Source organism: Herpailurus yagouaroundi, unplaced genomic scaffold, assembly GCF_014898765.1.
Source record: "Herpailurus yagouaroundi ecotype Mexico unplaced genomic scaffold, PumYag 67569, whole genome shotgun sequence".
In the NCBI taxonomy this organism is placed as follows: Eukaryota; Metazoa; Chordata; class Mammalia; order Carnivora; family Felidae; genus Herpailurus; species Herpailurus yagouaroundi.
This window is the reverse complement of record NW_024420375.1, coordinates 3,829,309-3,854,676: the sequence shown is the minus strand read 5'-3', so window position 1 is coordinate 3,854,676 and position 25,368 is coordinate 3,829,309. Positions and strand designations below refer to the sequence as shown.

General features: G+C 48.4%; 2 protein-coding genes across 7 annotated transcripts in view; one reads left to right on the top strand and one right to left on the bottom strand.

Moving 5' to 3' along the window:
- The window catches only part of NHSL2 (NHS like 2), a 279,106-nt gene that overhangs the window by 15,009 nt on the left and 238,729 nt on the right, over window positions 1-25,368 (bottom strand). For 2 of the 6 annotated variants that reach the window (XM_040467830.1, XM_040467832.1), the window contains one exon: window positions 518-649. The exons of 1 other annotated variant lie outside the window; for it this stretch is intronic. In XM_040467830.1, coding sequence (XP_040323764.1) covers window positions 518-649 — 132 coding nt within the window. Of the gene's footprint in view, window positions 1-517; window positions 650-2,465; window positions 2,662-2,964; window positions 3,093-5,996; window positions 6,153-25,368 lie in introns of all 6 variants that reach the window. 3 more of the 6 variants (XM_040467829.1, XM_040467831.1, XM_040467833.1) reach the window with 3 other exon arrangements.
- RTL5 (retrotransposon Gag like 5) lies at window positions 6,274-11,097 on the top strand. Its single transcript, XM_040467835.1, has 2 exons — window positions 6,274-10,047; window positions 10,501-11,097. The coding sequence occupies exon 1, from the start codon at window positions 6,299-6,301 to the stop codon at window positions 8,369-8,371; it is 2,073 nt and encodes a 690-aa protein (XP_040323769.1). The 5' UTR covers window positions 6,274-6,298; the 3' UTR covers window positions 8,372-10,047; window positions 10,501-11,097.

The following is a 25,368-nucleotide window of genomic DNA, read 5'->3' as shown; positions in this document are numbered from 1 at the left end:
ATGTAATTAATATGCATGACAATTCTCACAGGTTGGTATTATTAGCCCCAACTTCCAGATAAAGGTGCTGAGGCTCAGAGAGGTTATGTAAGTTGGGCAAGGCCTCATGGTTAATAAGTGGAGAGGCCAGGACTCACATACCATCTCTCTGGTCTGTGCTTTTTGGATGGCTTCCGTTTAGCAGCAGTAGTGGCTCTGTTAGGATGGTGCTTTTAGTGATGATTCCCTCTTTTATCTATTTGCCTAAATCTGACACATTTGGCTATATTCCATTTAGAATGGGAAACAATAACATAGTGAATTGATTAGCCTGGGAGACCTGCGCTCCATATTCAGTTGATGACCTTGACAAAAGGCCCTTGGTTGTCCTTAATTACCACATTGGCTTCTTTTAAGTCATCCAACCGTCCTCCCTCCCCACCCCCACCACCCCACACTCTGAATTATCCCTGGGTGGCAGGACTGGTGGCAATGAACAAGGGGGAAGGTTCTGGGGCATCAGCTGTGGTGGGGTCACCTTGGTCTCGCTGGGAAAAGTTAGAGAATCCAATAATGGTCCGCCTCCGCCTCAGGGTGGATTTGGGGTTCACGGCTGTCTCTGTGTTAAACAACGAGTGTCGCAAACTTGCATGTTTATCAAACTGCTGCCCTGTAGGCAAAATAAAGACACTTGGGTGCATCCTGGTTTCTGTTTACAGTACAGTGGTCTGAGGTGGAGAGAAGGGATGATGGCAGGAGCAATGAGCATGAATAGAGTCCAGGCAGGTGGCCCTTCATCCTCCTCCCTCCCAATCTGGCTCTGGATACCCACAGCCCCAAGGCATACATGTTGGCTTTTGTAGGGTCGTACTCAGGGTCACTGGTGAGTCTTAGGTGGCTGAGGGCCATGGTTTTCAGCTGTGACTATGTGTGAAAATCAACTGAGCAGCTTTTGAAACTCTAATACCTGAACCCCATCAAGAACCCTTAAATCTCTGGCTGTAGGGCCCAAGTAGAAGCATTTTCTTGAACCCCCCAGGTGATTGATTATTCAGAGGTACAGCCTGGGGTGAGAATCATGGTGTAGAGAGACAGGTTGAGACTAGATGTTGCTTGATTGTAATCTTTTCTCAAAGAAAGTCTTTGTATGGGCCAGTAAGGACAGTGCCTCCAAGAGGCTACCCTGCTGCCCCCCAGCATCCAGGAAGCAGCCTGATAGCCTGTCCTCCAGTCATCTGATCACATTTTATCAACATTCATCTCTGGGTAGTGATTGATATCTATTTCTCTTAAAACACTGGGACAGTCTTTGCTCCAGGGGAATTGCTAGGGCAGGGGTGGGGTGACACCCGCTGCTCCCCCCACTGCCTCTCCTTCAGCAGCTGGCTAACCAAACCCTCCCCTCTCAGCCCCATGGCTACATGTGTCCCCACTCCCCACTGCCCCCACCAAGTTGCTCTGCAGGCAAAATCAGGGCTGGTCTCATTGAGAGTAAGGTGGAAGTTTAAAAACAAAGTGCCCACCTTTACTCTGTGAGTTTCTCTTCTCAGCCCGCACTCCTCTTGGTACGTTTCCCTAGGCTCTAACCTCTATTTCCTGTCTCTAATTTCCTGAGAGGATGCCAGGGGCTCTGAATGGCCCCATATCTAGGGAACGTTGCCACATGTGGCCAGACCTGTCCTCATTGTCTTTATCAGATTTTCCCAGCATACCACTGGCTAGTGCTGGCTCACAGGGTGCCTCTGGTCCCTTTAAGTCAGGAGGTCTTCATTTCATCCAGTCACTGGCCCTACCTTCTTCTGAAATGACTGACCCTCCTCCTCTTCCACTTACAGCTGGTGGAGTGTGGAGCATGAATTAATGATTGGCATGGTATAGAGTGCCACATGTCCCCAAAGTCAAAGCCAGCTGAGCCTCATTTGCCTTGGTCTCTTTCTATTACTTCCGTTTTCAAACACTTGCCATGTGGGTTGAAGAGGCCCACCTCACTAGAAGACTGGATGTCTACTGCAAGTATCACAAGGCCCTTGCTCTGTGTTCCAGGTATGATCTTCCCTTTTACCACCAGCACTACTGACCTTGCACTTCCACTCTGGCTCCTATCTGTGCACTACAAATCTGGCTTCTGGCACAAGAAGTTTTCTTTCCCCAAACCAAACTGAACTCACAAACTTGAAATTTCCATAGATGTAACCAAAGAGCACACAAGTTCACAATGTTTTAGGGTTTTCTGTTAAGACAGATTTGTTTGCTACCAGATGGGGTCAGTTAGTATGGCAGTGCCAGTAGAGAGTGAAGAAAGAGCAGCCAGAGCCCCCTCTTCTGCATGCCTCCGTTCCTCGGCGAGAGCCATGACCTTGACAGTGCAGGGTGAGCCAGTAGCAAAGAAAGTCTCGCTCCCTCCCCTGGCACCCAGTGCATTTGGAGAGGATGGTCTGTAGTTGGCATGGAGGGAAGCAAATGGAAGCAATACTAAGCAACTCTACCAGAGATATTGATGGGCACAATGTCAGAGTGCGTGGAGCAAGGTTGAGGCCACCGTTTCTCCTCTAGGATGGGCAGAGGGAAGGGGCTATTCCAGGCAGCTTGCTTGTCGGTTGTGGTAGACAGGCTCAGGGAGGCCTCAGGGGCCCTCACACCCTGGGTGGTAGTCTCATCCTCGCTCAGCTGCCGTTTTGTAGGCTGTTGGGAAAGAAGGTGATGGGAAGGGTGTGCTCCCGACGAGATGAGCCATGCCATGGGATGGCTGTCTAGGTAGGGTGGTCGGAGGCTTCATCTAGGAGGCAGGAAAGTGTGGACAGGCTACCAGGCCAGACACCTGCTGTGTACAGCCCATCTCAGCAGGGCCTCCGGATAGCTCTGCTGGTGGGCAGAGGTGAGTGGCAGCTCCTGATGGGTAACGTAAACTGCTTGAGGACCCCTGTCAATGAGTGCAGAGAGAGCTCTGTATGCTGGCTCTCACAGGTGGGGGAAGAGGCAACTCACCATCAATACAAACTCCAGACGCCTGCCAGCCTGGGGCCTTGGGCTAAGGGTGGGCTCAGGGGCCTCATCAGCAGAGCGGAAGGTCTGCCCCAGGAGTCTGGCCTCCGAGTACTGTTCCTCATATTCTTCTGAAAAATAGCACAGTGGATACACACTCTAGGGGGCCATGGCCAAGCACTGGGCTGGGAAGGGACCATGAGAGCTGGGGCTCCTGCTCTAGCTGCCAGGCCTGACTTGCATTGTTTCTCTAGGATATTTTCCGGCTTCTGAGCCTCTGGATTCAGAAATGGAAAAAGTCCTACTTCCCAGGACTGTGAGCGCCAAGGAGAAAAGAGAGTCAATGAAATGGAGTTGTGCCAGTTCTGAGACCAAGCCTGTGTCTTGATGGCCCCCACCTTAGGTGCTCAACCTAGAGGAGAGGTCCGGAAAGCAGACACCTTTTGCCATTTTAGGCTGCAGGGTCCCCTCTCTGAAACCCTGCACCTCTTCAGGTTTTCTGCAGCCCTACCAGGGAAAGGACCTACATGAATCACGAAGACATCTGCACTGGAAAGTCCAATGTGGAGTGCTCCCTTGGATGTCAAGAACTCTTATTTGAGCCTCCAAGGGCCTGGTTCCCTGCACCTTGGTCCCACTGTGGGTGGTGTCAGGTCAAGAGGGGCTTAGTTGAAGCAGAGGGAAAGCAGAGGTAGTGACATAGAAGGCGGGAGAAGTCGAGGGGCATTGTCAGCGAGTAAGAAGGATGCACAGGATTTGGATGGGCTTCATTTAAGTGATGAATTCGATGAGTAAAGGAGGAACGTGAGAGCAAAGAACCAACAGGTGGGGCTCTATGCACATTTGAACAGACTTTAAGACTCCCAGAAACTTGGACTCAGGAGGGGCCTCAAAAGTTCTCTAGTCCAACACCCCACTGTGGGCTCAGAGTTCTTCCTAAGCAGCCCTTCCAGTTGCTTCTTCAGCCTCCACATGCTCCTGCAGAGAAGGGAGGGCAGCCTTCCTCCCAAGGCAGCTCATTCCATCCAAGAACAGTTGGGGCTGTCAGGTGTGTCAGGAAAGCTCTTCCTTATCTTGAGGTGAAATATACCTCCCTCTATATTTCTACCCACCCATCCTAAATCTGCCCATGGTGGCAACATAAAGCACATGGACTCTTTTTCTGCACGATAGCTCCTCTCTTATCTGAACACAAGGCTCATGGTGTCCCTCAGAACCTCGCTTCTCTAAGGTCACTGCTGCCCTGGCAGGGAGGTGGGGGTTTGGGCTGTAGTCCAGTTGGGTGGCCCAGCTGCTGTTTTCTAGTCCCCTTACAAGTTAACCTTTGTTGGTGTGGATAAATGAGAGCCGATAAGGTTTCTTTACACATGTAACATTCACTCAACAAATGTCTACTGAGCCCCTCCTGGAGATCCAGCTCTGTGCCAGGTGCTTCTAGAAAGGCAAGGGTATGAAGAGATAACATTCTTTATGTTGAGACAGTCAGTCTGGTTATGTGGACAAACTCTACACCCAAGACTAGTAGATGAATGAGTAAATGAAGGGACAAATGAGAGAAAAAGCAGCTCAGAACTATACAAGACCTCTTGAGCTGGATGGCGTAAGGCAGCTGGCACAAGTGCTCATGCAGGGAAGGATGCAAAGTGCAGAGCGTTAAAGGGGTTTTTGGGTGAGGCAAGAAGAGAGCTTTGAATAAAGTGTGAGGATTGGGGGTTGGGAGAGCGAGGAAGGGCTTCTAGGTTTGGAAAAAAGCCCAAGTGGGACAGTGAGTTCCTGGCATAGGCATGGAGCTTGCGACTACACTGAGGTTTTATTTGTATTATTTCATGGAGATAGAACTTACCTACAGTAAGGAACGCAAATCTTAAGTGCGCAGCTCAGTGAATTTTGACATACGCATGTCCCTTGTAACCTCCATCCAGAGACTGTAATGCCCCAGTAGCCTCTCGCATAGCACTGAGGTTTAATCCTTTTGCCACTCACATTAGCTAAATCCCTCTGATAAACGAGTATGGTTTTCATATTGCAAAGTCTTATCACGGACTGTACAGTCTTTTCTTTTATGGTAACTTTAGTATCGTTCCCAGCCATGCCCTGCGTTCCACAGGACACGTACTGGGAGTTGACGATGCATCTTATCAGGGTCTCTTCAGCTGCAAGATACTCTTGCCAAGCAGGCTACATACCATTTTTACTTCTCACAAAACTTTGTCATGTGGGTAATTGGAATCTGATTTGAAAGACGACGGATTGATCTGAAACTCAGGGAGGCTGGGTAATCTGCATAGTGTCTCACAGCTGGTTAGGCATGGGATTCAAATGTGATTCTAGGTCTGTCTGATTTCAAAGTCTGTGTTTTCTCACTCTACTTGGTGCATGCAATCTGACTGCTCTGGTACTACAACTGGGCTGTTTTTCTGGGTCATGTGGACCCAGCTTGGTGTACAGGGTACTCATCTGTATACTCCAAAGATGCCAGGCTGGGATTTGGGGACGAGGAGAGATCTGGGTGCTGTGTACTGGGCTTCCTCCGATGAGGCAGTAGCTAGCTACCCAGGAGCCACACGGACAAGGTTAAGACAAGAGCAGAGTGAGCGAAGTCCTGAGAGGGAGACCCTGCAGATGCCTCCATTGTCTTTGGGCGCGAGGATTCCAAAGACATGGGTGATGTGGCAAGAGAGGGTCTAGAAGGTTTGTAAGGCCACGCAGGGGGAGTCTCTCACCCAGCTCTCTTGGTAAATGGCTTGACCATTGCCCTGCTTCTGCCTCTGTCTCCCCGCCCCCCCCCCCCCCCCCCCCCCACGTACTCTTGAACTGCAAAATAAAGGGGCGGGGGGTGGGTGCGAGTAAACAGCCGTAGAAATCATTAGTCTGGAAGGTAAAGAGATGGGAAATTTATGTTTTGTTTTTCAGTGGGTTTTAAACTGTTCTGTCTTTTTCTCTAGCTGGTCCCTGTCCTCTTTCTTCTTCGCCTCCCTCCAGCGCTGCGCATCTCGCCTGTGGGCTCCGGCCGCAGCCCCCCTCCCTCTCAGTACCTTGCAACAGGCTCTGGAGATTGAGCTGCGCCTCTCGAAGCAGCTCCTCTACACTCGGGGGCCTGCCCGAGGAGAGGAACACGTTCACTGGCTGTCGCCATGACGACCTCGAGTGGGCAGTCGCTGTCGCATTTTCCCGACCCGAGTTAGCTGCAGCTAGGGAAGGAGAGAGTCAGTGAGAGGCGCAGCTGAGGGCGGGGGGCGGGGGGGGAGCGGCGCGCGGTGGCCAGTGGGCGCCCGCGGTTCCCCAAGACCCGCCCTGTCGGGGGTGGGGGGGGGGGCGGAGCGAGGCTGCGCTTAAAATGCGGGGACTCGCCAGCCGCAAGATTTTTCCTCGACAGATCCTGCCGCAGGCAGCTCCCTCCCGCTCCACCGGCCTCTGCCCGTGCCGCCGCCGCCTGCCGCCCGCGTCTTCCCGGCTACCGCCGCCGCCCGCCCTCTCCGATCCCTGGGACGAGGTAAAGCGCCCCGGGCCGAGCCACTGGGCACTCAGCCCGGAGCGCCCGTCCTCCGTGCTCGCCCCAGTGGGTGTGGCTCGGCCTCTCCCGCGCCCCGCCGCGGCACTTCGGTCCCCTCCCCCCGCACCCCACCGCCGCATTTCAGCCTCCCCTCGCGGCCTGCAGCTCCCCACCCCCACCCTCGCCCCCGCCCTCAGACTCAGGGCCCCGGAGCTAATCCTAATGTCCGAGGCCGCAGGAAATCTAAACAGCCTGCGCATGGCGAACGTGGCCCTGCGAGAAGAATTAAATGCCCTTCGCGGGGAGAATGCCAATTTAGGCCTTCAGCTCGGAAGAGCCCTAGCCGAGGTTAATTCCTTGCGGGGCAACGTCTCGAGCTACATCCGCTGGCCAGTGCCGGTGGTGCCCGTCCTGGCCGAGGAGAACTTTGAGTTCCCGCTCAGCGAGATCGACGCAGTTCCCGAGGGAGAGCTGCCTTTCTTGTGCTGGCCTCCCCCTCGCGCGGAGCCCGAGTATGCCTCCGACGAACTGCTGATTAGCGTGATCCAGGATTGCGGTACCTCCGACGCGCCCGTCGACCCTCCCCCGCTGCCCATCCCGCCCCCGCCGGCGCTGCCCCCGCCCCCATCGAAGGAGCAGCCGGCACAGCCTCCTCTGCCGCCGCTGGAGCGGCCTGAGTTAGAGCCCTTCTCGGGCGACCCGGTCTATCTGGCCGAATTCCTGATGCGGCTAGAGACCTTCATAGCTGACCATGAGGATCATTTCCCCGGGGGCGCCGAGCGGGTGGCCTTTCTGATCTCCTTTTTCACTGGTGAAGCCAAGGACTGGGCCATCTCAGTCACCCGGGAAGGAAGCCCCCTGCGTGCCAACTTCCCACGCTTCCTGGATGAGATCCGTAAGGAATTCTGCGGGCCCATCCCCCCAAGTGTGGCTAAAAAGGCCATCCGCAAGCTCAAGCAGGGGGATTGTACTCTAGGCAGCTATGCGGATGCTTTTCAGTTCCTGGCCCAATTCTTGTCTTGGGATGACTGCCGCCTTCAAAACCAATTCCTTAAAGGCCTGTCAGAATTCTTCCGCAAGGAGCTCTTATGGTCAACCGAAATGGCCGACCTGGATGAGCTGATTCTCGAATGTGTGGAGATAGAAAGAAAAGTGCGTGTCCCCAAGCCAATCCCTCTCCCTGGGGTTCGCAACATCTTCTTCCCTTTTGCTAAGGACCCTAATATCGACGACAGTGATGAAGAAGAGTACTACAGTGACGAAGATGAAGAGGCACGCAGGCGCAAGCTTTACGACAGGGACCAGCGAAGGCACGTGAGAGGTATTCAGCAGGAGGCGAAGGAGGAGGAGGAGAAGAGGAAGAAGGAGGAAGAGATGAGGAAGAAGCAGCTGGAGGAGATGAAGCAGAAACAGGAAGTGGAGGAAGAGGACGATGAGGATGAGGAGGTGGATGTGGGTGTGGAGGTGAACATATTCAAGAGGAGCGAGGATGAAGATGAGAATAAGGGTGGGGAGGCAGGTGCAGATGGGGGCCAGGAGACAGAGCAGGAGCCAGAGCAAGAGCCAGAACAGGAGCAAGAGTCAGAGGATGAGACCCAAGATGATGACCTCGACGAGCTGATGGAGATGGAGCCGACCGTTGCCCACGCTTCATCCCAGACTACTGGCTACTATCATGAAAATTTCCTGGATGCATCGCCTCCCATCATACAGCCCAGCAGGCGGAGGAACCAAAACCGAGTCCCACTTCTGGAGGGCCTGCCGGGTACTAATTCACCATTCTACAGTTCGCCGCCACTGATTCGCCGCGCAGGTCGCTTGGGGCAACGCCAGATTCGAAGACGTCCCCCGGTGCTATTCCGCCTCACTCCGAGACAGGGGGGCCACCGGGCGGCGCGTGGCCGAATTCGCGTGTGAGTGCTGGGGCGAGCTGGCCAAGCAGAACACACCCTTCTACTGCATCCCCTGCCCCTGCTATCGCTGCCACACCTGCCCCTTTTGCTGACCAGTACTTGAGGGAGTTCCAGACCTGCAGAGCCCGAAGAAGACTTCTAGAACGCCAGATCATCTCGCAGCCCTGACCAGCAAGTGCCGCGCATCCAACCAAGGCCACCTGGGAAAGAAGGGATCAGCGATAGCTGTCCTCTTGGTGTGCACTCTGCTCAGGCTTGCCACAAGTTAGAGAGCAGGTTTCTGGGCCTGTTCCCATAAAAGAACTAACTGGTCACCCTCTTGTCTTTCCCCTCTAGTTGTTCCTAACCCTCACCTCTCCTGCGTTTATTCACCCTGCGTTCTATGGTTTTATCCTCTGACTGGATCACCAGGACTTCACCCAATGCCTCACTGATCTGCCCCCACACCAATGAGCAAAAGGACAGGCTACACTGAACTCCTAAAGCCACCGAGGCCACTTACTAGATATAATCAACAGAGAGCAGGATGGTATCAAGAGATGTACCTAGAAACCGACACTTGCTTCAAGCCACACCTCCAGCAGAAGGGCCCCGAAGAGAACTCTACATCTAGCCCAGTGTGCGCACACAAAGCCACACATCAGATGGACAACTTGGCTGAGATTTGTTCTTGACTGACTGAGCAAGCTCGTTCCTCCTCCACATAGACTACTGTAGCAGGGCTCTTGGACCAGCTCGCCAAATCTGGGACCCTCTCCTCTTACCACACTGCCTTCCCGGGCATCCCCAGCCATTAGAGTCCGATGTTACAGGCTCTAACCCTTTTCTTGACATTGCCTAAAAGGTGGAGGACGGGGAGGAGGAGAAGGAGGGGGAGGAGGAGAAGAAGGAAGCAGCAGCAAGTCAGTTTGACATTGTAAGGAATGACTCTTTCCTTAGGGACAGTGGTCTCTTTCCCTGACCAGGCCTTGGACTGCAGTCCCCAGCCAAAGGTCTTTGCAGGAGACTTGCCTTCCTTGAGATTCCAGAGGAGGCCTAATTGGCCTTTCTTTTCTGGACTGCTAAAAGAGAGAGGGCCCAAGGCCTGCTCTTTAATTTCGACCTAAAGGATTCCTTAGTTCTGAGAGGAGAGAGGAAGGTTCTGTTTACAGAGACTGCACGCACTGCAGCCTTAAGCTGGGATGTCCTCATGTTTCTTATATGGGGGGGGGGGCAGCCATGGCCTGGTGCTGGACCTCCATTAGACAATGAGGCTTAAGAGTGTGACTGCCTCCTAGTAATCCCTGGGACTTCTGGGTACCAACCTAGGTGCCCTCATAAAGGGTCTTGCTGCTTGTCTTGGGTCTAGAAGACACTGCTTCTGCAGTGAAAAAGTACATACTATGTCACTCTGGCCACAGAATGCCAGCCAGACCTGCTGCTGGCCTGAACTGCCCCCAACACTGAGCCTCCTGCCTAGTGTCTGGCAGCTGGGCACATGTAGCCACAGTGTCTGTGGCCAGAGGGAAGAAAACATAGTGAACTCTGCCTCTGTTCCTCACCGGAGTCTGACAGATAACCTCAGCCCAGCCTTAGGATTTTGAGCCTGGAGGCAAGAGGAAGGAGCTGGAGGAAGAGGAGTCACAGAGAAACCCAGTCCTCTGGCTGGTTTCTGGTGAGGTCTCTATTCATCACTGGGAGGTAAGAAGCCCTTTTGTTTATAACCCACTTCTTAGCCTGGGAATCAGTGGAGCCGGGTTCCTATAACCTGTTGCTACCTCTTAAAAAGGCTCCCTCCTTCTCCAAGGAGAAAAATAATAGATAATCATTATAGAAAAATATGGAAAATAGAGAAAACTATAAGGACAAACACCCCCAAACATTCAGGACCCGACCACACAGACGCAAGTACTATTAACACTTTGTTGCCTTTCTTTCTAGCGTGTTCTCGCTCTGTCTCTTCAAAGCTGAGATCATCCTGTAAGCTCTTGATCAGCAGGATTTAAAATGGCTGCCACCGAGGCAGTCATGCATACTGAATAATTTATTTAAGCATTCTCCTGATTCGTTGGACATTTCAGTTGCCTGGTTTTCTCCATTCCCACCAGTATGGGAGTCAACAACCTTGTAAAGAAAATTTTGTCTGTTTTTCAGCTATTTCCTCAGGAGAGAGTTCCAGAAGGGGAACTGCTGTTCTTCTAGGCTGTGGACCCTGTTTGCTGACAGTCGACACGCTGGCCCTGCTGCCCATGTCCCTGAGTGAGAAGTGCAAAGGACAGGTGCCTTGCACCCCAACCTCCAGGGACCCCTCAGCACAGGCCCTGCCTGTTCCCATGGTGCTTCTCACCCTGAGCCTTGTAGTCTCCACCGGGAAAACAGCGGATGAGCAGTGAGCTGGTTTCTGGCCCTCTGGTGGCAGGGGGCTTGGGCTTCCCCTTGACCCTCTTTCCCTCCCCCTTTTCCCAGATCTTCAATATTTGTTGTGATGTAACAGTCACAAGAGCTGTAAGAGGAACTATGGGCTTTGGGTGCTTTCTTGGGTTGAAAGCAGGGTGGGGGTGGGGGTGGGGAAATGCATGCGGGGGGGGCGGGTATGAAGGCAGCCCAAGGATTCCCAGAGACTCGGGAGGAAACCCATTTGAGACAAATGTGTTATTGTTATTGTGTTATTGTTGCATTACTGTGTTGTGAAGATAAATCATTCTGTATGCTAAAGCTTTCTCCTCAATAAAAATATAAAGGGTGTGTAAAGATTGTGTCTCTCTGCATTATTGAGCAAACATAGATGAGTACTCAATAGGCATCATTTACCAGGCACCTTGCCTGAATCAACCCTAGCCTGAAGCCCTGTGACCCTTAGATGAGGAAACGGCCCAGTGAGGCTCAAGGGACCTACCTAGAGTCCTACGCATTTGTGGATGACAGTTGTTGGGAGGGAGATAAAAGGATTAGCCATCTTGAAAAATAGCATTAGTTCTCCACTTACTGGGATATAAAGCTATGAGTGGCCCAGTCCTATCATCCTAAAACGGCACCCCTCCTGGCCCCCAACACACACACACACACACACACACACACACACACACAACTGACCAGAGGGGGGGGGGGGGGGGGAGGCCCAGGGGCTGGGTGGCGCTGGTGAGTTAGGAGGGCCCTTCCATTTTGTGGCACTAGGTGGTGCTATGGGACACCAGTGAGCTGGTGGCTGACTATTTTTAAATACACATGCCCAGAGCGGTTCACACAGAACCGCTTCCAGCAAGATTTCACTGCTCCTCACAGACTGTAGGGTCAGAAGAAACTGAATCCTATTCTTGGATTTGGTAATGTTTCCCAGCTATGAATTGGAATTTCTCCCCCTGGGACAGTGGGTGGGAATGTTTACTGAGTCCCCTACTAGGTACAAGTACTTTGCTAGGCACTTCACATCTTTATCTCATTTCATCTTATCCTCATCTTACAGATGATTGAACAAAGGCTTAGAGAGGAGAAGTCACTGGTCCAAGGTTTACAGCTGGCAAGTAGCTTTTCCACAGTTCCACGACTGCCCAAGAGTTAGCTCCCGGGACCCTTTGCCCCTTTCTGCCTCCACTCACTGCTCTTTCTCCTAGGCCTGCGCACCCACCCTGTCCTGCCCACCCTCCCCCAAGCTTACAGGAGCACAATGAGAAACAAAGCACATTTGCTTTGCCCCTTTAAGAGGTTGGGGGGAAAGAAGGAAGGAAGGAAGGAAGGAAGGAAGGAAGAGGGAAGTGGGGAGGGAGGGAGGAAAGGAGGAGAGAGGAAACCAGCATGTTTCTGACCAACTTTCACCAACACTTCATTTCATTCCCACAACTCAGCGCAGCAGGTAACGTGTTTCCTTTTAGAGCCGAAGGACCTGAATTTCAGAGACACTAGGTTCCATGGGGGGACTTGGGTATTTGTGACTCCCAAACTCATACTCTCTCAACTCTAATACCCCATGCTGATCCCAAGAAAGTCCCTCAATGAGCTCAAGTCTCAACCTGACTGAATTCTGGGTCCTTGCCAAAGCAAGCAGATATGTGCATCAGGTGCACTGTCTCTGGAGGCTCTGGGAGAACCAGCCAGGTGGCCGCTCTGCCCTGCAGGGAAGGACCTGCAGAGTAAGGTGCTGAGTTTAAGGTGATGAGTAGGTGTGTGTGGCTGACTGCCCCTTCTGGGGGAGGGACAGAGCTGTGGTGCTGTGGGCCGCATCAGTGAGCACTGGGGCTTCCGTTTCTGCTTCAGGGGGTCAGACAAGGTCTCTAGCACCCCTAGAGTTTCTCATGCCATCGCAGGTAGGGATAGGTGAGCCCAGGTTGTGTCATGCCCCATCAGAGCAGGTGGAGGAAAATAAGAGGAAGGTGAGCCTTGCCCCAACCCTGCAGCCAAAGGCCTTGTGAGTATAGGGGAAAGAGCCCTGGATTCCAGTCCAGCCCTGACACTGACTTGATTTGGGACTGTACCTGAGTCCCATTCCTATTCAGACCACAGCTTCCACATCTGTCTAGTCACTGTTGGGTTCCTGGTACCCAGCACAAGGCTGGGTACACAGTAGGATCTCAAATCTAGTTTGGTACATGAATGAAGAAATGAGTGGAATAAATGGGCTGCTGGATGGAAATGTCAAGGCGGCCTGCCAAGGGCATCTGCAGATGGCATGAAGTTTGGAGGACTAGAGGATCCCTTTCATAATGGAATCAGGAGCTCCCCCTCCAAATTTCCCTAACCTGGAAGGGTGTGCTGAAATGGCCTTTATAAGGTGCACATGTGAGACCTTGTAGTCAGGTTCAGAAAAACAACCACAGAAGCCTGAGTGGGAGAGATGTGGCTTAGGAGAAATTTGTGGGAAAAAATCAGAGAACTTGAGTTGATGGGGGCTCAGGATGACTCAGCAGATTTATGAGGATGCCAGAAATGAGAATGCCTTCCTGGGCTGCTACAACAGAGTATGGGATCCAGGAGATGGGCAGACCCCCACCTGGGGTCCTGGCTGCCCAATGGAAGGTAGCCAGGTTGCACCTCACAGAAGCCCTTTTGCATACCAAGAGTAAGGAAATATTGGCATAAAAGAAAGGAAAAAGGAAGCAAAAAGTGGGGGCAATAGAAGGGCAGCAAAGATTGTAAGAGTCATAAAAACCCTGTCCCCAAGATATGGAGGAAGGCAGAGAGCATCTTGCTGCCTGTGAAGTGGGCCCCGCAGTTCCCATTATTCATTCTGTAGGGACCTAGCAGCTCAAGGTCACTTGCTTGAGTTCAACTATGAAATCCAGCAGTTGGCCATCTTAACCTCCACCCTCTACTTGCCCATACTGGTAGAATCAGAATCTCCAGGAATTTCTATTTTTGAAAAGCTCCCTAGGCAATTCTAATGCCTAGCCTAATGCAGAATACAGCCTTGGGGACTAACTATCCTGGGTGACATTTAATGGCCAGTTAGGTTTTGAGCCTTCCCATAGAGCTCCCCTGGAGCAAAAACAAGCCTGGAGATCCTGTAGTAGCACATAGTAAGTGATGAAGGAATATTTGTGCAACTGTCCCCCAGCATGTGCCAGGGTTGGTGTGAGCTCACCCCTCCTGGATACCTCCTCAGATTGCACCCTCCTGAAAGAGATGTGCCAAAGGATGGATGCAGAAGTCTGGACCTGAGAAACCAGGTTCATTGGAGCCTAAGCCAGAACTGATTCAAATGGAACCTTGGCCTCTCCCTGGGGGTTAAGGACAGGCATTAACAAGGCAAGAGATTACCCACTAAATGGTGTTGGGAGGCTCCACCTCTGGCTAGCACTTCCTGCATCCTGACCAGCCTAGGGAAAGCTCTGAAGGCCCCTTCTCCCCAGGGACTCAACAGACACAGAAACACAAAGCCAGGGTTCTCAGTTGCTGTGGTAACAGTGGGACCTACTTGGAAGAAAACAGTCTCTTAAATGCTTAGGAGGATGGATATTTCCTTCGACAGGGCAGGCTCTGGCCTGCTCCTTATGTCCCCTCTTCTCTTCCTGCCTGCCTCACATAGGAGTGTAGCTGGGGCCCCTCCCCCCAGCAACTCCCCTGGGAGAGGGGTGCCAGAAAGTAGGACCCCGGCTTTTGATTTTGCTCTTGCTGTGGGCTGTTAATAAATGGAAAGGGTTAGAATGTGAATTCATGGCAATTATGCTCTGGCCTGAGGAAGCCCTGCTTCATGAGACCCATGTACAAACATGAGAAGGGCAAGTGCCCCCAGCAATTGCGGTCCTACCTCTTCCCCACCACTTACATGGAGACAAAAAACAGAGAGGATTCCAGAAGCTCCAGACTTCTCCCCCACAGTCCAGCTTCTCCTCATCTCTCACCTGGACTACCAAATAGCCTTGCTGCTGGTCTAACCAGTTTCTTGTCTCTACCCCTTCTAATCAATCCACCTTCCTGAGAGCTTGGGGGTGGGTGTGGTCCTTTGAACACACAAATCTGGTCCCATTGCCCCTATTCAAAAACCTTCCAAGAGCTCTCCTTCCTCTATTGGAAGACCTGCAGATCTGATTCTGGCATTCTTCACTATCTGGTCATAAACTACCTGTGCCATCTCGTCTACCCATGCCATCATTCTTCCCTCTTCCATTCAGTCCAAACCCCAGACATCCCAAGTTACTCCCTTCTTTCCTTATCTACCAGGCCCTTTCATGCCTCTGGGCCTTTGCATACCCTCTACCCTCTGCCTTAAGAAGTCATAAGTCACTTCTGGCCCAACTGGCAATCTTATCAGCTCAAAGATCACTTCCTCCATGAAACTGCCTTCACCCCACAGACAAACTCTTGCCTTTCTGAGCCCTCATTTCCTTCCCTGCTTCCGACCCCACTGCTCTGTGAAGCTCAAGTTCCACCTGGGAGCAGAGGCTGGTTCATGACTCCAAACGAGTTTGTTGCTGCAAGGCTGCTTGCTGTTCAGTGTGAGAACATGCACTTGTCCCCTTTGCACGTGGCCTTTGGAAGGAGTACTAGCCTCCTAAGATCTGGCAGAGGGTTCACTGTATGCAAGCACTGCGCCCCCACACTTCCCAGTCAAGTTGGGGGTGTGGACAGTAGGAAAAAGTTGGGCAAGAGAAAGCAAGAGTTTGCAGAGCTGGTTGTTCATTCCCAACTGAGCACCCTGTTGATGGCCTCCATCTCTTTGGGGAGCCATCGCTCCCTCTCAGTTGTGGGGCACAAGGTAACATCCAGTGGGCTTGAGAATCACACAGACCTGGCTTTGAACCCTGGCTCTGCCACTTCCTTGTTGGATACTCTTGGGTTGGTTATTTCACCTCTCTAAGCCCCATTTCCTTCTTCGAAAATTGGAGATAATAATAGTGTATATTAGCAAAATAATTGATATGAACCAACAACAATAAAAATATCTACTAGTTATTAGCACTTACTATTTGTTGGTCACTAAGTGCTTTACATTTATTAACTCATTGAATGATTACAACAACCATATGAGGTAGGTAGTGTTATTAGTCCCCATGTTGCAGGTTAAGAAATGGCATGGAAACTTTAACTTGCTCAGTGTCACAGCACTAGCATGCAAGTGCTTTCAAGCCCTCCAAGTAATATAAAGCAAGGTCTGTAGGTCAGAAGTGAGGCCAGTGGAGCAGGAGAGCACCAAGATCCAGGTCAGGGTCTTAATCTCTCTTAGGTCATAGATCCCTCTAGCAGTTTGGTGAAGCCACTGGACCCCCTCTAAGAATAATGTTTTCAGGTGCATAAAATAAAATCCATAGATTTACAGAAGAAAACAATCATATTGAAATAGTTTTAAAATATTTCAAAGAAATTATGATCTAGTTATATTACTACTTTAATAATGCATTAAATCACAAGATTTAGTGGTAAATCTGTAGGTAGAAGTTTTGAAGTGATGATGAGCATAAGTAACTTTTTTGAAATATAACTGTGATGTGATATGAAAATATTTGTGATTTCTATTAGGGATAAAGTAACAGATACTACTAATACTATTTTGGCTTGTTGCCTACATTATGAACTTGAGGAAATGCTAAATTTCTGTTAGAGATTAGTGGAAAAAAGATCAAATAATTTTCGCATTCCAAGTTCATAGATCCCCTAAATTCTCTCCACATACACCTTCAAAGGTTCATGGAGCTCAAGTTAAGGAGCCCTGCCCTTGGGTGTCAGAGAAAAGACAATGGCTGCACTGTCAGATGTGAGGAGAAGCTGGGGGCTGGCAGAAGGACAAGTGTGTGGTTTCTCTTTCAAGAACTGTTTACAGAAATCATGAAGTCCGGCGGCTCCCTCTTCCTCTTGGTCCTGAGTCAGCAGTCCAGGGTGGGGCTAAGGCTGTCACACTTGGTTTGAGTTTTAAACTCACCACACACCCATCCTTAAGAGTTGATTTCTTGCTACTTCCTTAACCAGTGAAATCTTGGTGGGTTTTACTCCATTTTAAAATTTGGACCTGCTTGCACACACAGATTTCTCATTAGTCTGGAAATAATCTTTAAGTGGATATTTTATTGGCTCTAAGACATTTTCTGAGCTAATGGATTCTTCTACCCTAGCACCCCAGCCAGGCTTTAGGGCTCACAGAGGGAAAGGGAAATATTACTAACTGTGCCATGAATCCCAGAACAATAGTCAGAATTGACACTTTCCCAAAATACCAAATGCTTTTTTCCTGACTTCCTGAATTTGCCACCTGTCAACTGATTCCCTGCCAACCAAGGCAGCACAGTCCTGGGTGCCATGGCCAAGGAGACAAATGGTCAAAACGGCAGTAGGCCTCTGCTTTTCTAACTTGCCTCTATTCCCATTCAAGACTCAAAGAGAGCACTGTTCACAAAATCCAGACCCCAAGCCTACTCACAATGCCTTGCTTGGAGGTCCCAGCTGGCCAGGGTCTGCTGCCTTCTGCTCTTCCCTGGGCCCTGATATTTACCCAGAAATGAGCAACACTTGGCTGAGGTCCATGTGCTAAAAAGGCTGCATCTCATTTTCCAAAGTGAGAGGGTACAATTGCGATAGCTTTATGAACTATAGCTATTGGCTAATAAAGAAGCTATTTCAGAATGAATCTACCTCAGTTGGTCAAGGGAACAGAACAGTATGATTTGGGGGCAGGAGGCAGGGTGAGAGCTCCATATGCTGGAATGTGAAGAAGACTTAATTTTATTTACTATAAAAGAAATATATGTATGTTCTTAGATTGGCCAAGTCTCCCAAACATAGGCAGAAGGAGACTGAGGACCAAATGAAAATACAAAAGAACTTTGGTTAGCTAGATTGACCAAGAATAAAGAAGAGAAGATCCCAGTTACTAAAATGAGAAATGAGAGAAGGGACATTATAATCAAACTGGAAACAAAGGATTATAAAGAATAACTATGAACAATTGTACAAACACATTATGAACTTAGATGAAATGCATAAATTTCTAGAAAGACACCAACTATTAAAAATGACTGAAGAAGAAATAGAAACTCCAAATAAACCTATAATAAGTAAAGAGACTGAGTTAGTAATCAAAACTACCCACAAAGAAAAGCCCGGACATATATGGCTTCTTTGGTGAATTATACCAAACAGTTAAATTTTTTTAATTTTTAAAATCATTTTTAAAATAATTATTTAAAAACTTAAAAAATTTTTAAATAAGTATTTAAAAATTAATTAATTTTTAAATTAATTCTTAAGTTAATTTAAGAATGTCAATTCTTCACAAACTCTTTCACAGTATAACACTTCTCAACTCATTCTATCAGGTGAGTATTACCCTGATACCAAAAACTAGACAAAAACACAGGAAATGAAAACTATAGACCCATATCTCTTATAAATACAGACACAAAATTCTTCAACAAAATACTAGCAAACCAAATCCAGCAATATATAAAGAGGATCATACACCATGGTCAAGTAGGATTCATCCCAGGAATGCAAACTTGTAACATGTGAAAATCAGTTGATGAAATACACATATCAATACAATAAAAAACAGAGACATAATTACCCTGATAGAGAAAAGGTATTTGACAAAATCCAACACCTCTTCATGATAAAAAACAAACAAACAAACAACAAACCCCCAAAACGCTCAACAAACTAGTAATAGAAAGGAACTTCCTCAAACTGACAAAAGGCATCTATGAAAAACCCACAGTAACATCTCAATGGTGAAACACTAGAAGCTTTTCCCAAGATCAGGAACAAGGCAAGAGTATCCACCCTCACCACTTCTACTCAACATTGTACTGGAGGTTATAGCCAGAGCAATTTGATAAGAAAAAGTAAAAGGCATTGGAAAGATTAGAAAGGAAGAAGTAAACTAACTATATGTGAAGATGACATGATCTTGTATATAGAAATCCTAAAGAATCTGCTGAAAGACTATTAGAATTAATAACTAAGTTCAAGTGTTCAGGATATGAAGTCAATATAAAAATTTTTATTGCTATACACTTGCAATGAACAATCTGAAATAAATTAAAACAATTCAATTTATAGTATAATCAAAAGAATGAAACACAAATAAATTAAACAAAAGTGGTACAAGACTTGTACACTGAAAACTTACAAAACATGTTGAAAAAAATTAAAGAAGATTGAAACAAATGGAAAAACATCCTATGTTCATGGATCAAAATACTTAATACTGTTAAGATGGCAATACTCCTCCAAATGATCTACAGATTCAACACAATCCCTATCAGAAGCCCAGCTCAATTCTTTGTAGAAATGGACAAGCTGATTCTAAAATTTATATGGAAATTCAAGGGGCCCAGAATGCCCAAAACAATCTTGAAAAAGAACCTGGAGAAACCTCACACTTCCTGATTTCAAAACTTTATACAAAGCTACAGTAATCAAAATAGTGTGCTGCTAGCAGAAGGATGGACATATAGATCAGTGAAATACAATTGAGAGTTCAGAAATAAACTCACACATCTGTGGCCAATTGGCTTTTGACAAAGGTTTCAAGTTCATTCAATGAAGAAAGAACAGTCTTTTCAAAAAGTGGTGCTGGGACAACTGGATTTCCACATGCAAAAGAATGAAGTTGAAATTTATTCTCACATTCATACAAAATTAAACTCAAAATGGATCAAAGACTTATATGTGATAGCTAAAACTATAAAACTTTTTTTTAACGTTTATTTATTTTTGAGACAGAGAGAGACAGCGCATGAACGGGGGAGGGTCAGAGAGAGGGAGACACAGAATCCGAAACAGGCTCCAGGCTCCGAGCTGTCAGCACAGAGCCCGACGTGGGGCTCGAACTCACGGACCGCGAGATCATGACCTGAGCCGAAGTCAGAGGCTTAACCAACTGAGCCACCCAGGCACCCCTAAAACTATAAAACTTAAAAGGAAATATAGGTGTAAATCTCTGAAACCCCAAAGTAGGCAATGATTTATTTTTTTTTTCATGCTCTTCCTTTTTTAAAAATGAAATTTGTTGTCAAATTGGTTTCCATGCAACACCCAGTGCTCATCCCAACAGGTGCCCTCCTCAATGCCCATCACCCACTTTCCCCTCCCTCCCACCCCCCATCAACCCTCAGTGTTCTAAAATTGTGGTAATGGCTACACAATTCCTTACATATACCAAAACCCATGGAATTGTACATTTTAAGTGGATGGGTTGTATGGTATGTGCACGAATTATGTCTCAATAAAGCTCATTACAGAAAAGAAGCTTGGTAAGTGAGAAATGTACCACAATATTATACTTAAACCTCAAAACAAAGTCTACAATATGAGATCAGGGTGGCTGTGTGATATACTGCATAAATTCTAGTGCATCTTAGAATATTCCATAGTGAACATGTATCAATAGGGAATGCATTCATTGAAAAGTAAACTATTTCCTGGGGTGCATAGAAACACTCTGTAGAGAAAGGCACCATACTAGATCTCAGCAAACCCTTACTGACGTGTCTTTGTTCTAGGTGCCATAGTTTAAAAAAGGAAATTGGTCCTGAGAGCAGCACTAATGGATGGAGCTTCAAGCTTACCACACACCCACCCCAATAATCTGACCTGGATCTTGATCTTGAAGTCAGCTATCCTGGACCTATGCCAGGATTTTATAGCCCAATCAGAAGTCTTCTGGTACAGAGAGATATACAGGTGGCAAGATGGAGATACAGACCCTGCTGGCTAGCTGTATTTCACTCCTTTACAGATGGAGATCTAGTTGAAGCTCCCAACAAATGTGGAGACTTGTCCACAGCAGTCAGCAAGGTCTCCCAGCTTCCAAGACCCTGCTGGTTCTCAGCTGGACACTTTCTCCTTTCCTGAGGATGAGTCCATTGCCCAGCCCTCATGCCCAATTCCCAGTGTCCTCTCTGGGGCCAACCATCCTTGGTTGAGATTCCTCAGTTGGACCAGACTCTGGCTCGCATCTCATCCCTTCTAACCCGGAGGCACTTTGTGCTTTGCTCTGATGTAACCTGATGAGCTCACAAGTGCCCTCCTGTCCCTGAGTGGAGATGGAGACCTGGTATGGCAGTCCTGTATCTTGAGTCCTCTAGAGTAGTATTTACTTCAATTCTGCCCATGGTTATCTCTGATCCAGTACATTTCTTTTGTGCAATTGAATATATTTAACATTTTGATTCCAAAAATGTATCCTATTTAGCCACATTTCACAAGTTTGTGATTAGAGAAAGAAATCCATCCATAATTTTACCTTGTCCATCTACATACATATTTTTGTATACGAACAATCACAGGAAAGATACAATTTTGCACCATGTTTTTTTTTTTTTACTTATAACATCATAGGAACTTTATGATCCAGTATTTTACTTAGAATCACTGTCATTCTAAGGGAGAAGACAGAAGTCCTTGGCTCCATCATTTCCTATAATATATATGGCCCTTACCATGTCCTGGACATTGCTCTAAGCACGTTGCAAATTTAATCCTCACAGCAACCCTAAAAGGCCAGTGCTATTATTTCCCTCATCTAACATACCAAAAACTGACACACTGAGAGGTTAGGTGGTTTGTCCAAAGTTATACAGCTAGTAACCCAGGTGGCCTGGTACTGGAGTTTGTGCCTGTAACTCCTCCAGTGGGTCTCAAACTTTAGTGAAGCATCAGAATTCCCCAGAGGCCTTGTTACAACACAGAGCACTGGGCCCTGCTCCCAGAGTTTCTTTCTAATCAAGTAGATGTGGGATAGAGTCCAAGATTCCGCATTTCTCACGAATTCCCAAGTGATGCTGCCACTGCTGCTGGTGTGAGGATCACATCTGGGAACTGCTGCCCCTATACTGCACTGCCTCCCAACAGCAGCACACAGGTTAGAAATACCTGGACCCCCAAACCAGTCCTTAAAGTGACCAGGAAGGGGGCATCCACTTGCCATCTGCCTCCTCTTCTCCTTCCCTCACCCTTCCCGCTGCACTGGCAGGGCAGCCATGAAGAGGCAGCACATTACAGGAAGGGTGCCTGAGAAAGGTCTCATTCCTGCCAGTCTCAGACTCAATTAGCTAAATGCAATCCCATTCATTAAAAGGACTGATAAATCAGTACCTAGCTGTCAGGCTGCCTCGGCCACCGCTGAATTAATGCCTGTGTTGCCACTTGCCTGGTGCCTGCAGCCAATTGATCTCACAGGTTAATAAGAGTAACTCAGCCAAATGGCCTACAGCCTCACAGGTACCCCAAATGGGGGAGGCTCAGGCCTGTCCTTGGTGCAAGAACATTCTGCGTTCTACAAAGAGAGCAGCTTTCCAGGAGAGTCAGGGCCACTTAGTGTGGTATCAACTAAATTAAATTTCACTTCGTGATTTGCAGGATTGAGACTGGTTCATTTGAAAATTGATTGGTGGGAGTGGGGAACAAACTGGTCTAGCATTAATGAGGAGGAAGAGATTTGTCCACTTGACCATGAAACAAACCACTTGAAAGTTTGGGCAGCTGTGGCACCAGGACAAAGCGACCTGGAGTTGAACAGAGCTTGCTCTGAGACTGCCTCATCTCAACCGAGCTATAGCTCCTCTCTGAACCCAGGTTTCCTTACTAAAAAAATTTTTAAAGTTTATTTATTTTGAGAGAGAGACAGAGAGAGAGACAGAGAGAGAGAGAGAGAGAGAGAGAGAGAGAGAGAGAGAGAGGAGAGAGAGAGAATGAGCGGGGAGAGGCAGAGAGAAAGAGAGAAAATCCCAAGCAGACTCCGATGCAGAGCCTGACACAGAGCTCAATCTCATGAACCCTGAGCCCATGACCTGAGCTGAAATCAGGAGTCAGATGCTTAACTGAGCCACCCGGACGCCCCCGCCCTAGGTTTCCTTATTGATAAAATGGGACAGATAATATTTCCACCCTCTCTGCATTCCAGAACAATAAAAGGATCCTAAGAGACAAAGCCTGGAGCAATGTTTTGGATCCTAGGAAACATCTAAACTAGAGGCTGGCCCATCTATGGCCCACAAAGGTCACTGCCTAAGGAGTCAACTCAGGAATGGAGATCAGAGCTCAGAATGATGGAGGGAGCCAGGCCTCTGAGTTCAGAAATGAGGTTTTCCTCTTGCAAAATCCCCCTAATATCTGCCTATAACCTTGTCCTTCATGGAAGTCACCCTTCCAGGCAGTTCCCTTATAGTGGATGCTGTGAGTGGCCACCCAGATCACACCTCATACCTCTGACAACTTACTCTCCTAAGTGTTGGCACAGCTGCCTTAAGACAGCGTTGTGCTGTTAGCCCTCTTTGGTGATTGCCTTGTCCAATTTCACACCTCCTTCCTGGGGTGCCTCCTTCATCCCAACTTAGGACAACTCTGAGGGAATGTCTCAGCACCAGAGCCTCTTGCTTAGACTGACTGAAGCCTTGGTCAGGACTGCGGTACAATTTACAGTATCCCCTCTGTACGATCTTGCTTCCTTACCCACTTTCCACAGTTGTTGATCACAAGAGCCTCCCTAATAACCTTCCTGCATACTAATGTCCGTCTCAGAGTCCACTTTCTGGGACACCCAACCTCCCTTGGCAGAGAGGGCGCTCTGCAGTTTAGAAGGTGCATTGCTTCACATTCCCATCATCTCTGGCACAGATGTGGTGGGCTTCTATCTTTCCCATTCCTTTTTCTTGCTGATGACTTCCAGGCAACCTCTCTCTTTAAAAAAACAAAAGTCATCTTGGGGTGCATGGGTGACTCAGTCGGTTAGGTGTCCGGCTCTTGGTTTCACCTTGGGTCATGATCTCATGGTTTGTGGGTTCCAACCCTGTGTCGGGCTCTGCACTGACACCATGAAGCCCACCTGGGATCCTCTCCTGCTCCCTCTGTCCCTGCCCCACTTGTGCTGTTTCTGTCTCTCTCAAAATAAATAAATAAACTTTACACAGTCAACTTTAATTTCTTTCTCTTATGCTTTCTGTTTCTTATTACAAAAGCAAAATATGTGTATCACAGTGAAAAACCAGAACATACAGACAAACTGAAAGAAGAAAATAACACACAGTCCTACACATCAGAGACAAGGAGTGCTGCTACCTTGGATGTATCTTTCCAAAAACTCTCCTATGCCAAACAAATGTGGGATCATATTGTAATATTGCTTTGTGGTTTGCTTAAACTCTTTCTCAGTCCCACAATAAATATTTTCTGCCAGGCACATTAAGTTACTCTCTGAGAATGGGGAAGTGAACACTCAGAAACCTGTAGGCAACCAAGGACACTAATCCAGCCTCCTCAAATAATAGAGCTGTGGAAACTGAGGCCTAGAAAGAGAAAGAGCTTTTTCTCCGGTCCCACACTGAATAAGTGTGATAGGGACTCCTCCCCAGCCACCCAAGACCATCCAGATCACCTCCTGACCTGGCCCTGAGCCTGTCTTTCCAGGTATCTGAGTTGCCTCACCAGGTTCAAACCAGGAGAAAAGCAGGAAGTGGGATTTTCATAAAAGAAAAGCAAGAAAACAAGGACAGCATGTCAGTGTTTGCCTGTGTCTGGGCTACTTTGCAGTTCAGAGGCCAGCCCTCAATCAGGAGGCTGAAGTTCTGCATTTGGTACTTGGACTCAGCAAGCTGTGCACAGAGCACCCATTACTGCCACTGTCATTGCGTCCTCTGGCTCAGTACTTCACAGCCCCGCCTCCCATCCATTCCCAGAACATTGGCCAGAGGAATCATTCTCAAAAGTCAGGGATGAGGCAACAGATTCTCAGATATGACACCAGAGGCACGAGCAACAGAAGAAATAGATAAACTGGGCTTCATTTAATTAAAAACTTTTTTTAAGTTTATTTATTTTGAGAGAGAGAGAGAGAGAGAGAGAGAGAGAGCTTAAGCAGGGGAGGGGCAGAGAGAGAAGGAGAGAGAGAATCCTAAGCAGGCTCTACACCATCAGCACAGAGCCTGATGCAGGGCTCAAACTCATGAACAGTAAGACCATGACTTGAGCTGAAACCAAGAGTCAGTTGCTTAACTGACTGAACCACCTAGGTGCCCCTAAATTGAAAACTTTTGTGCTCCAAATGACACCATAAACAAAGTGAAAAGAAAACCCACAGAATTGGAGAAAATATTTGCCCATCATACACCTGATAAGGAACTTGTATCTAGAATATGTAAAGAGGTTTTTTATTTTTTTAATTTTTTTTTTTATTTTTCAACGTTTATTTATTTTTGGGACAGAGAGAGACAGAGCATGAACGGGCGAGGGGCAGAGAGAGAGGGAGACACAGAATCGGAAACAGGCTCCAGGCTCCGAGCCATCAGCCCAGAGCCCGACGCGGGGCTCGAACTCACGGACCGCGAGATCGTGACCTGGCTGAAGTCGGACGCTCAACCGACTGCGCCACCCAGGCGCCCCAAGAATATGTAAAGAGGTTTTACAGCTCAATAATAAAAAGAAAACCCAATTTAAAAAATGGGTGAAAGGGGCGCCTGGGTGGCGCAGTCGGTTGAGCGTCCGACTTCAGCCAGGTCACGATCTCGCGGTCCGTGAGTTCGAGCCCCGCGTCGGGCTCTGGGCTGATGGCTCGGAGCCTGGAGCCTGTTTCCGATTCTGTGTCTCCCTCTCTCTCTGCTG

Coding starts and splice junctions, on each gene's coding strand:
- RTL5 (XM_040467835.1), top strand. CDS start 6,299: ATGCGGGGACTCGCCAGCCGCAAGATTTTTCCTCGACAGATCCTGCCG.